Consider the following 14,089-nt stretch of genomic DNA (forward strand, 5'->3'; position numbering starts at 1 on the left):
TATTTATTTTTTTATCGAGAAAGGTCACCACAGTGGAATATAGCTTGGAATATTACTGCATCTGTAGCAATTGAAAATGGCCTAATTTTTAGATCCATCACTGCCTCTTCTTTAATTATCAGTGCATTTTCACTAATAATGATTGTTTTTTGCTCTTCCATAATCACACTTTTTTTTTTCTTTTTTTTGCTATTGGGAAAATATACACTTTATAATCTCAGAGGAAGATTATGTTCCTTGACAAAATATGCAAATAAACATTTTGCACATATGACATTATCATCACCATGGAATGCATCATATAATGCTACATTACTTTCTATGCACTACATTCTGTCTTTAACTTTATTTGTTTGCAAATGTCTGATTACACTATGTTTCCCACTGCTTGAAACTGGAAAAGCACATTTACATAGAGCTAACAAGGCAAATGTGTCATCTTTTTTTAATTTAAAATATATGGAAATTCTTGCATATATGTTTTCTGAAATTTTATACTGTATTTCTTTGGCATCTTAATGAAAGACTGTTAATTAGCTTTGCAATATAATGAAATTGTTGTACATAGCAGAGAACAACATTATTATCATGCTTCATATTTTGCAACAAAGACTGCCACAACACACTTGATGGAAATTTGTTAACAAAAAGAAGCAGAAATTTTCAAATAAAAAAAAAAAACAAAACTCTGATTTCAGTAAAAACTTAGTTTTTGCAAAAATCAGAGAAACTCTTTGTCACCAACTATATTATGATGGTGAGATTGGGAAGACCAATGAATATAAAAGAAGGATTCCCCAATTGTAAATACAAAGAGTTTGCAGTTATGTACCTGGAACAAAAGGATCTACTGTCTGGTTAATTGCCACAAAAGAGAAATATATGGCTTGCATTTTCCTATGATATCTGCTCCTTAGGACTTTTTTGTTTCCTAATAGGCTTATCTTGTCTACTACCTGGAAATAAATCTAGAACCATACCCTTTTTTTGGGGTTTCTGTAGTTTTATTATTATTATTTTTACTACTACTACTAGTGCTATTCAGATATATAATATTGCAAGATTTAAAGTAATCTGATTACACAGCAGAATTTAATTTTATCTACTGTAGATGTTATAATTTTTTTTTTGTCAGATCTCAACAATCATTTTGGATAATTTTCAGCTCGGCCAATAGAATTGTTACTCAAAATCTTAATCTTAGCAAGTGATTGCACCCCTCTCACTCTCCCGTGTCTCAAGTAACTCTCTCTTTCTCTTTATAATTTTTGACACCAACAGCAATCAAATACATTCATGTTTCTGATATCATGCTCTATATCATATACCTCAGCTACCACTATGATAAACATTCACCTGGGAATGGTGGCTTTTATGGTTAAAAGTGTTGTTTCTAAATAAATACCAGAATGGTTTTCTCTGGTCTGCTAAAGTACATTTAATATTTTATAATTTTTTTTGCTTCTTTATCATATCTTTATCTGCCACAGAGGTATCTTTTGAGAATGCAAGAGTGGAAAAAGATCCTAAGTTTTTTTTGTGGATTACATAGGATTTATTATATCCTATGTAATCCACAAATCTCACAATTTCAGCCATTTAAAGTAAAAGAAGATTAAAAAAATAAAAAACAAATAAAAAAACAAAAAACAAAAACACAAATATCAATTACTAACTTGCCATCCTAATAAAAAAGTGTGGTTTTCCTGGGCTGCAATGATCAATTTACTTATTTGTTCTTTGGTTCCACCAGATGTTAATATTGTACAAACAATTTTCAGTAACTGAAGGGTAGCTATCATCTGCTGATCATTTGCAAAAACCTTTACAGCCTAGGAAAAAAAAAATTAGTATACATTCATAAAAATATTAATAAGTATAGAGTTAAAAGTGGTTGGCAATGAGCATGATTATATGCAGGTAGCCAATCAGAAGGATGAAACAATGCTTCACTGCATAGAGATAATACAGTTAATGGCTTATCTCTATGATTAATTAAAAAATATTAATACATTTCATATTGGTAGCTTGCAAAAGCTACCAAATGTGAAACTGTCATTGTACTGTCAGCATATGCCAGACTAATTATATAATATACAGGCCGCCGTAGCCTAGTAGTCAGGCGCGCGGGTGCATAAGTACACGTGCCTTGAGTGACCGGGGTTCAAGCCCGTGACTGCTGAATATGATGCTGTTTCTTGTATTCTGTCTATCTTGTGAACTCCTCTGATCGTTTGGTCGTCCCAGAGTATAAACAGAAAAATTTATTTATTTTAATATAAAACATGGAGGGGAGCTTCAGATTCCTCCCACCTATGGCTATATGCTATGCATTGGTTCTTGATGACTTCATCAGATCAGTAGTACATGGGAATTAAACAATACTTACACTTTACTCTTTATGATACAGTAACATAAGTTTGATAACAAATATTAGATTATTTACATCATTCACGGGCACCTCTATAGCCAGGTAGACAGGAGCAGCAGTGAGTAGCACACGCTTCATGATTAGACCGGGGTTCGAGCCCGTGACCACCAAATACGGAAGATGCGGAAAGGTCAGGGAATGACCACAGCATATCCCCGGAACAATATGGCCTTAGTTGCTAATGCTCCTATAAACCAAATAACAAACAAACAAACAAACATCATTCACAGAACTATGGGAATAAACATTCCTCAAATTCCTGTTTTTCCTTCCTCTTGATGCCAGGAAGTAACTTCACAGTACTGAGTGAAAAACTCTTCCTTAAATTTATTTATACTACACTGCAACCATCCTTCCTCAAATTAAATTAATGTCCCTCATATCTGTGTGTGTGTGTGTGTGTGTGTGTGTGTGTGTGTGTGTGTGTGTGTGTGTGTGTGTGTGTGTTTTCTAAGCAAGAGTAAAGATGCCATCAGCACTTAGATTACTTAATCCATTCACAGCTTTAATCAGATCTCAGGGGTGCCTGTCTCCAAATGATACAACTTGCAGAACTGAAGTCTTTCTTGGTAAGATTATCCTTTTGTTTCCCTCACTAATCTCGTTCTTCCCTGCATCCATTCTATCAGATCCACTTCTTCCTAAAATGAGGCTTCCAGACCTGCGTGCAGTACTGAAGATGTGGGCTAACCACTGCCTTAAACAACAGGATAATCACATCCTTATACCTGATGGCAAAATTCCTGTATATATAACCTGACAAAACCCCATGAACTATTCTAGCAGCCTGTCTGCACTGCTTAGAGAACTTCATGCCTAACTGCACAATCATCCTCAAATATTTTTTTCATTCTTCACTATCTAAGTGTGGTATAGCAGTTGGTATGTTATTCTAGACTACTGCTACTCATATGTACCTTGCATTTGTCAATATTAAACTTCAATTTCCACTTTTTAGTCCATCTACTTAATTTTTCTAGATCTTGTAACAGTAGCATAACCTTATAACTGCCATTAACCACTCGTCTGACCTTTCTATCACCTAACCCCCGCTATTCGCGGGGGTTACGTTCCTGAGAAATGCCGCGAATATTGAGTTATGGCTCCCATAGTAATAAAGGGGTTCCGTTCCAAAGTATGAAATATATAAGAAAAACTAGTCTAAAATTTTGTCTATGTTCATAATATGACTATGTACATAGACAGTACATAGTGAAATGCAAGCATATGGCATCGAAATGAAAATAATTTAATATTAAATGTAATATTTAGTAGAAATTTCAAACAAATCTTTCAAACCAGCACCTTTGCTAGCTAAAAAACTTATCCCGCCAGTGCTATCACCAGTTTCACTAAAGTGTTGATAAAGGAGTTTTGCCTTTTCATGAATGATGAGTGAACTTAACGGAATTTTATTTTGAGTTCGGTCTTCTATCCACAGATTTAAAGCTTTTTCCATTTTTTCTAATTTAACATCATGAGTTACAGAGCAAATTTTTGAAGCAATTAGCACATTTTCACGGACACTACGGCGGATTCTTTCTTCCGATTTTTTGATTGATTGTACCGTTGACTCATTGATTTTATAATGTTTTGCCACTGAGGAGACACTTTCACCATTAGAAATTTTGTCTAATAGCTCAATTTTATTCGCTAATGTCATCACCTTCTTTGATATTTTCACATTTCCCTTGTTATTCGTAGCCATATTTTTGTACGGGTTAGAAAGAACTTGTCCACGATAGTCACTTTCTTCCGTTAACACACTCGAAAAAGTCTGTTTTACACTGCAAAACGGTAGATTTATCTACCGTTTTGCAGTGTCTGTTTTCCGTTAACACACTCGAAAAAGTCTGTTTTACACTGCAAAATGGTAGATTTATCTACCGTTTTGCAGTGTAAAACAAAATGGTAGATTTATCTACCGTTTTGCAGTATAAATTTATCAATTTATAAATTGATAAATTTATTCAATTTATAAGCATATAAATTAAAAGCAAACGACGAAACCTTCTATGACAAGCGCATAACACATACTTAACAAGGATTAGGGAGAAACATCCACGCTTGTGATTTTGTCACCCCTCTCCCCCCACCCACTGAGCACTGTTTTGACCGGGAAAGATAATTTTAGCCACGCCCTTGTTTTTTTATGGCGGAAAATGTTCATGGCGCTTTAAAATTCACATTTTTTTTTTTAGGTTTCATTTTATATTAAATCAGCGACCACAAATAGCAGGGGTTTACTGTAATTTCATCAATATTGAAATTGAAAACAATATTGTAAACAACAATGTGCCCAGCACTAAACCTTTGGATATTCCATTAATAACATTAGTCCAAAAGGGCAGTATCCATTGATAACAACTCTTTCTTCTCCTATTCAACCACCCCTTTATTCATAGCAATAACTTGCTTGTAATGCTACACTACTCCAATTGTATCAAAAGGTTTCTGAAATCTGAGTATATGATGTCAAAATTATTTTTTGCATCCAGTTCCTTTGTTACTGCCGCAATTACAGTATTCAATCCGATTGGTCAGACCAGATCACCCCTTAACAAATCCATGCCATTAATTGCTGCAAAAATGTATTCTTGTCTAAAGGTCCTAATTACTTCTTTAACCAGCTACTTCATTATTTCCCTTGGAAGAGAAGTCAATCTTACAGGACCGTAATTATTCACTTCGCCCTTTGCAACTCCTTTGTGAATCTTATGGCTAAGATTTGCCAATTTTGCTGCCTCTCTTATTCTCTGATTCTATACAGTTAATATAACTGTATAGAATCTATCTGCCTGAGGCACCTTATTTATGTTTAACCTCAGAAACCTTTCTTCCATCTTTCTCTCAGTTAAAAAAAAAAAAAAAAAATTTAGCCTCTTGTTAGAATGTGATACACACTGCCCTAATACTAATAATCAGACACCTGTATATCTATAATAATGTGTGCTTAAACCTTTAGCCTTTATGACAGCCTCTAATTCTGTGGAACACTCTTCACTAATTTTTTTCATTTTCTATAATGTCCTCTGATATTTTCTGCCATTTAGTCTTCAAAGCCGCGAGCAGTTCAGCTGTGTTTTTAAGGCAGTGTCTCCTTACATGCATCTGTCAATCTAGTTAATCCCAGATATTCTCTAACATTCTCTAGAAATTAGAGAATCTAATTACTATTCTTAATTTCTAACATTCTCTACAGGTATATTAAAGTGGTCAGTCCAACTTTACAACACTGATGTCCCCTGATGTGCTGCCATAATGTAGGTGGAATGTTATTGTCCAGATTGTCTCAGAATAGATAGACATCAGCATTTGTGGTTTGTCCAAAAAAAAACCAATGGTCTCTAGCCAAACCATGAAAAACATAGCTAGGCCATTGTGTTGCCTCCACCAAAATTCATTGTCAGGACAATACAGCCAAGCAGGTAACTTTCTCTGGGCACCCATCACACCCAGGCATGACCGTCAGACTGGTAGACCATGACCCATTACTCCAAAGCACAGCTTTCCATTGGTATGCAAGCCTTACACCAAGGTAGATAGTGCCTGGCTGCACAATTCTGGTAATTCATATCACACACTGTTGTGTGAACCGTACTGGTGCTAACAAGTGTCCCAAGTGCGCGCGCACTGCAATAGTGTTGACCTGTGTTCTCAGTGTAAAATTCTTCGCAGGGCTCTCTTGTCACGTTCCATCAGCTTTTGAGGTTTACTGGGTTGTTTCATGATGGTTTCGGCACCAGTCCACTTCCATTTGCAGATCATCAGTGCCACTGAAATATCATGTACAGACTGTTTGTTTATGTGGCACTCTATTATCATTCCACACTGAGTGTTTGTTAAAGCCATTGAGATCATGACATCTAGCATTCACAATCATATTATTGTGTCCTAAAAGGCTTATGAGCATATTTATAGTTCTATCTGACACATGGTGCTTGGGTAGGATGTGACAAACTATCAGTAGAGATGTGGCTGAACATTAATGGTAGTGCAGTATTACCATTAGAAAGACTTCAGTTAATGCAGTGATTGGCAATGTATATACAGCTGCTCTTTGTTGATTCTTGCAGTTGACCAAGGATATGATAGTTGCACTAATATGCAACTATTGTATCCTTGGCCACATAACACTTATGTTCATATTTAATAATTTATATTAGCAATCAATAATAGCTTCATGCACAATATTCTTATGTTGTTGCCTGTTACTATTACTATTGTTTCATCACAAATTACTGAATAATAATTACTGGCTAACTTTTATATTTTACATTTACAACACTCCACAATATAGTTTTGCATTACCTCATAAGTGTATTTTTTTAATTTTAAGAATTTAAAAGGTGAAACTTTGCTTTCATTTCCAGCACGAACCCTAAATATTAACAGTTTCCATAAATTTCCAATTTGTATTTCCTAATTCCCAAGATTGTTATCACCACACGCTCTGATGTTTGCTGCTAATAGACCTAAAAAATGTTAAGGAAATATTTTTTATATCAAGAAACAAATAGCAGGACCCAATATTGTAATCTTACTCCCACCCATCATGAATTTGCAGTACATAAGGACAGATGGGGAGGCAGGGGGGGATGTCAGTACTATGAGCATAATAATCAATAATTATGCCATTCATATCCAGTAGTCCAATCCCTTTCCATCTAAGTGTTTACATAAGAAGTCTTTACTTGTTTTCTTTGCCAGAGTTTATAGATCATCAGTCAGTTGGTCCTGCTGGATAGAGTTTACAAAAACTGCCTGAGACTTTTGTAGACACCTTTAAGTAAATCTCACATCAATAAATTGTGATACTGCCACCTAATGGTTCTTTTATCTGCAGATTCTAAATCATGAAGGATTACTGCTGATAATCAGATCAAGATTACTGCTTTCTCTCATTGCCTCTCTAATGTACGGAGTTGGGAGAAAACCACACTGCAATTAAAACTATGCCCCTCTAACGTGCTAGTGTGGAAAACAGTCATGCAATAAATCCAGAAAATTCTTGCTGCTGTGTGTTGCATGCAACCTATATGCTATGTATCTTAAACAATAAAATGTAACTAAAAATAGGTGATTTTCACATGATACTATTGAAATCCTTAAGACAGTGAGTGCAAAAGATATAGCCCTATTAATACATTTTTTCAATTAGTTTGTATGCGAAAACCATTAAATGTTTTTCCTAAGAATGATGTTTCTATACATTTATGTACTCTTATACAGGAATCCTATCAGCTGCTATAATCTTCAGAGCAGCTGAGAGGATTTGCTATACAAGGTTGTATTCAGTAGTTGAGATAGTTGGCTTTAACAATTACTTTGAAAAGTAAGTGTACTGAATGTCAAAATGATGTTCCACATGGAATGAAGCTTGACAACTTTCCTGATCATGATTTGTTTAGTTTGTATGACATTTTGATTTTGCACCTACCAGATCAGTTAATCTTCTGTGACATTTACTGGGTCCCACTGTGTAGTTATCCCTTTGGAAGTATTTAATGTTGCCTGTTGGGTGACTTGTACAAAGTTTGAGAGCTTAAGCAGAATCCCAGTAAATTTCCGAATCTAAGTTTTCACCATTTTAGGTGAGCCCAATGATTTTCAAACATTCCTGTATAAGAAATGGAGGGAGGGAGGGAGGGAGAGAGAGAGAGAGAGAGAGAGAGAGAGAGAGAGACTCGCAGATTTGTCTGACAGAGAGTGCAAAGTAAGGAATGAATTAGCATAAATTAAGGATTTAATATTCCTGTTGCTGTGTCACTAAGTAGTCTTTTTGACTTTGATATTTCATAGTCAGTTTCCTTTACAAGCATTAAGGTTGTTGTTAGATTTGTTGGTGCATCGGAAACTTAGGCTATAATGCAGTAATTACTGTCTGATATTTTCTCCATTTTTCTTACAGATGATAGGGGTTCAGATAAGGTGATATTTATTTATCCATTTTAGAAAAAGAAAAATGTCATTCATATACACTCATTATGATAATGAGAGGGAAAAAAGCTGTTTTCCATTCTTTTTGATATAGCGGGCATTCTGTGTATGAGCATAAACAATTACTGCATTGTGGAGTGTCATTGTTTGTTAGTAGGTAGCTGTGAGTGAGGAAAGTATGGCAAATGCGTAATCTGCTAGTATGGTTTCTTCCTTTCTGTTTTGTCTCAGGCTGAATTGTGATTGTTTGGGTTCTCTCTTGATTTCAAAAAGCTTATTACTGGATTGATCTTTCCACATTCGTGCCCACTGTTCTTTATATGTCTGTTTGATAAAGGATTTATGGTCAATATAAGGAGTCCTGAGATTAGATGGCTCACATTTGTAGCAATTTTAGCAGCTAAATCTGCCTGCTCATTTCCTGGGATTCCAGGAAATGAACATGTCCAGGGATCCAACGTGGATCCCTGGACATGTTGGATCCCTGGAAATGAGCATGATAACAATATTATTAGCTGTCTATGTCCATGAAGTTCTAATAACTATGACCAAATAAATTTTGTGTATCAGAGAATGACTAGAGGAGGATAGAGCATTAACAGCACTTAACGAGTCTGTATATATGATGGATTGAGTAAATGAGGTTATATTCTCTAGGGCTAATAGAATACCATATAATTCTGAGGTACAAGTACTGTATTCTGATGGGAATTGTTTGGAGATTATGGCATTTGGCAGTAATACAGCTGTGCAAACTTTATTACAGTTTTGGATCCATCTGTATATAGTTGAATGAAACTGCTAAACTCGATGGAGTCGGACATATGGAGTCGGAGGTTAATCTTTCCCCATTTTGGAAAATGTCTATCAATGTGCACTGGAGGCATTTTCCATGGCTGGGTTTCGATGCTAGTATCCTGAAGTGTGTTAGTAAACTTCAGGCCGCAGCTTGTGATTAGGGCTTGAAGCCTAATGTCAGATGGTTTGTTGAACCTCCATTTAGGCATGAAGAGATATTGCCATATGGAATGATATGGGAAACTGCTGATTTTGGCTGCATAATTTAGTAGCAGAACTTCTCACCAAAGGTGTAGCAGCGGTTTGTAGGCTTCAGTTAGAGGCTTAAAACTGGTGAGTGCGAAAAGCTCTCAGTGCAACTTGTAGCACACTAAGATGTGTAGGATCGAGCCATTTGTACACTTGGCCTGGCTGAGTCATATGCAGGAGACCCATAGTCTAACTGGGATCTGATCAGTGAGTGGTGTAGATGTAACAACACGTAACGATCTGCACCCCCATGACATAGAAGAAATGACTCTAAGAAGATTTAGTTTTCTAGGACAACTTGTACAAATGTTTATATGTTCTGTGAAGTTTAATTTTGTATCAAGTAATATGATGAGAATCTAACCGAAGGTTTGGATCAAGATGTAAAGAACGTTTGCGACAGAAGTGTACAGCAGTTTGTATCAAGTAATATGATGAGAATCTAACCGAAGGTTTGGATCAAGATGTAAAGAACGTTTGCGACAGAAGTGTACAGCAGTTGTTTTTGGTTTAGAAAGCCAATATCCATTGTTTTTGGCCCAAGAGACTATTTTGTTAATGGTGCTTTGTAGTTGCCTTTCAATTAGTCGCATACTTTGAGAGTGACATGACATGGCACGATCGTCGGGGTACAAGTATGCTTCAACTCTGTTAGGTATGCACTTGGTTATAGAATCAATCCTAATGGCAAAGAGTGTGGTGCTCAGCACTGAGCCTTGAGGAACTCCCTCTTCTTGTACATATGCTCGAGATAATGAAGAATAGAATCAGACCTGAAAGGATCTATTGCCTAGAAAGTACTCAATGAATTTCAGGAGATGATCCTGAAGTCCAGAGTTATGTAAGTCCTGAAGAATCCCATATCATCAAGTTGTATCAAAGGCTTTTTCGATGTCAACACATATCATGACTAGGTGCTCATTTCTGAGAAAAGTCTTCCAGATATTTGCTTCAGCCTTGATAATGAGATTAAACGTACATCATCTTCTCTGAAAACCATACTGACTTGAACTTGAAATGTTTTGAATCTTTAGAAACCATGTCAGTCTAGTGTTAACTATTTTTAACAATGTTTTTTCCCAGACAACAGGTTAGAGAAATAGGACGGTAATTTCTGGGATCTGTATGATCTTTTCCTGGTTTCAGGAAGGCTAGCACATAAGAAAGGCACCAACTAGCAGGGTAATACTCCTCTAAGAAAATTCTGTTATACAGCTGTAAGAGGACAATTAATGATAGCATTAGCAGGGGCAAATGATGCAGGAAGTAAGCTTATATAGAATCAGCCAAAAAAAAAAAAAAAAACCTTCCCATTTCATCCATCCATTCACTCCAAATGCTTGTCTAGTTCTGCCTTGAACTTATTTAAGTTGCTGACCTCCGCTACAACAGATGGAAGTTTGTTCCAACTATCAACCACCCACTGGCTAAAGGTGAATTTCCACACATCTATTCTAAAATTGTCTTTCCTCAATTTCAATTCATGTGAAATTGAGTGAAATTCATTCAGGTGAGTAATCTGAGCAAGAGGAAGAATCCCATTAGCACTGAGCTTGCTCAATCCATTCAAGGCCTTATACACCTCAATTAGATCAGCTCACAGATGCCTAGTCGGCGCCTCCGTAGCCAGGTGGGCAGGAGCAGTAGTGTTGTAGCACACGCTTCTTGATTAGACCGGGGTTTGAGCCCATGACCACCAAATACGGAGGATGCGGAAAGGTCAGGGAATGACCACCGCATATCCCCGGAGCAATATGGCCTTAGTTGCTAATGCTCCTAAAAACCAAACAACAACAACAGGTGCCTAGTCTCCAGAAGCTGCAATTTGCAGAACTTAAGCCTTTCTTGGTAACACCAACCCTTTGTTCCAATCACCAATTGCCCTTCTCGTTACGAGGACTCCAGACCTGTATACAATACTCAAGGTGTGGCCTGACCAGTGTTGAATTCAGAGCGTTTGCAGTGGGGGGATGTAAACTTTGGAGGTACATGCACTTACATGGGGGAAAGAATGTAAACTATGGGGGGGGATACATGTAGTGCAATTTTTTATTATTATTTAATATTTACAACATATGTAAATGTTACAAACAAATCTGTATATTATATTTATGCATAATATGCATAAATATAAATTATAACAATATGCATAAATAAAAATTTTTTACATAACATGCATAAATATAAATTTTTACATAATATGCATATACATATGCATAAATTTAAATATAAAGATTATGCATATTTATGAATGATATAATAAGAGAATATGAGAAAACAAAATAAGAAACAAAATGAAATATTTATTATTTAAACCTCTAAATACTAAAAGTGAGTTCACAAAAACCACATTACTGTCAATAATCACAGTTTAATAATATGAAAATCACTGATTTAATTTCACAAAAAAAAAAACAAAAAAAACACAAGTGTACCATTTGTGTGAAACACTATCAAGAGATGGTTTGTGTAAAAATAAAGGAAATCTGAAAACCATAAAAATAAAATGCAGACAAACGAAATAGTGACTTTTAGTTATAATTTGTGCAGCCAGAAATATTGCCAATTTAATTATTTTGTTGAAAATTTCGTGTCTTTTGATTTTTAGTGATATATTTTCACCATGTATCCACCTAACAAGTACCAACCACACACTTAGTTGATGTGATTTTTCATGTTGTGTTTATTTGACATAAATTTATTGAATTCATGTTTTATAAAATAAAATTTACTATTTTTCACGGGGGCGGGAGAATTTATTCCACAGTGTGTTAAACCCCCTGGATTCAACACTGGGCTTGACCATTGCCTTATACAAGGGGACAATCACCCCTTATCCCTGCTAGCAAAATTCCTGCGTATCATTGACAAGACACCATGAGCTACTCTTGCAGACTTTTTGCCATACTCAGAAAACTTCATATCTCACTGCACAATTACCCTTAGGTCCTTTTCATTCTCCACTACCCGAGTGTAGAACCACCCAGTTGATATGTTATTCTGAGGTTTCTGCTATCCATGTACAGTACTTTATATTTCTCAATGTTAAACTTCAGTTGCCACCTCACAGCTCAACTCTTCCAGATCCTGTTGCAATAGCGTACTACCACTACTATCATTAACAACCCTGCCAACCTTCGTACCGACTGCAAACTTAGACATTAACCCTGATATACCTTCATCAATATCATTGATAAATGCCAAAAACAACAATGAGCCTAACACTGAACCCTGGGGGACTCCACTAATAACATTAGTCCATGAAGAGCAGTGTCCATTGATGACCGCTCTCCATCTTCTCCCACTCAACCATCCTTTTATCCATTGTAGCAACTTGCCATTAATGCCATACTGCTACAATCTGTACAGCAGTCTTCCATGTGCCACAGTATCAAAAGCTTTCCTAAAATCCAAGTGTATGATATCAAAATTATTCTTTGCATCCAGTTCCTTTGTGACCACATCACAGTATCCAATCAAATTTGTGAGACAAGACTTAGCCTTAACAAACCCATGCTGTGTCTGAACTACAACTGCAGTCTTGTCTAGATGATACTGCCTCACTTCATTAAACAGTGACTCCATTATTTTCCCTAGAAGAGAAGTTAGACTAACAATTCTGTAATTACCCATGTCACCCTTTGATCCTCCTTAAAGGGATCAAAGGGTGATCATCACCCCTTCCTCACTTAAATGGCAGATCATGGTGTAATAAATTCCATCAGGGCCTGGAACACTGTTTTTCACTCGTGAAAGCACATTACGCAGTTTGATCACGGTCAGAGGTTGATAATACGAAGGTAGGACAGCAGTATTAAAATTTAATTTGTATTTTTCTGTCCGGAATTTTAAAATTGAAAGGCTGGTTCATATGTGGCAAAAGCTGAAAGTGTTTCAAAGGAAATACAGTAAACTCTCGCTAATCCGGATTAATTGGGGAGAGAGGTCATCCAGATTAAGCAATAATCTGGAATAGTAAAATAAAAGATAGCCCTAAAAGACAAAAAAAAAAAACTTAGAACACAAATAAATGGAAAATTTAATGATATAGGTAGTGCTGATGAAATTAATAAAAAAAATATCACTGAATAGCTTTTATTTAAAAACTATATTTAAAAATAACTAAATCCACAAGGCATAATACATTAAGAGTTAAGAGTTTATTATCTATATAATATCGGTGTAGATTCACCATAGACAACTCTTAAGAAACTATGAAGTAGTTGTTGTAGTAGGCATCATTTGCTCTGTTTCTTCTCTATAGTCGTCATGTCTGCAATACCAGGGTACCTGTCCATCCACTGATGATAGGCCAATAGCCTTGAAACAATTATGCCAATTTTGTACCGAAATTGAAACAGTGTACCATTTATTCTATTATTGTCGATTCCCGCAGGAAGTTTGGAAGAGAATTTGTAGATTTTTGAGGATAAGACAGTTCACACTGGAGGAAGTAATTTACTTGCAATTTGATCATCCCTTGGGCAAAAAAAAAAATGTTCAAGATATTTTTAATTACAGAGGCAAAATATCATGTGTGGAAGCTTTGAAAACAGAAAAGGTTTGGGACCTTTAGGGGATCTCTTTGGGACTTGAAACAAACAATGTCTGCTCCCATGCAAAGGTTTTTACAGTTGGAAAAATGGCATTTAGGGTCTGATAAGTTTCTGA

The 14,089-nt window shown here is 35.9% G+C and overlaps 1 protein-coding gene across 2 annotated transcripts in view; it reads right to left on the reverse strand.

Moving 5' to 3' along the window:
• The window catches only part of LOC150087035 (tetratricopeptide repeat protein 37), a 702,248-nt gene that overhangs the window by 143,235 nt on the left and 544,924 nt on the right, over positions 1-14,089 (reverse strand). For both annotated transcript variants that reach the window (XM_090371768.1, XM_090371767.1), the window contains exon 35: positions 1,677-1,832. In XM_090371768.1, coding sequence (XP_090227894.1) covers positions 1,677-1,832 — 156 coding nt within the window. The remainder of the gene's footprint in view (positions 1-1,676; positions 1,833-14,089) is intronic.

Source organism: Mastigoproctus giganteus, chromosome 4 (genome assembly GCF_048544385.1).
Source record: "Mastigoproctus giganteus isolate SK-2022 chromosome 4, ASM4854438v1, whole genome shotgun sequence".
NCBI lineage: Eukaryota > Metazoa > Arthropoda > Arachnida > Uropygi > Thelyphonidae > Mastigoproctus > Mastigoproctus giganteus.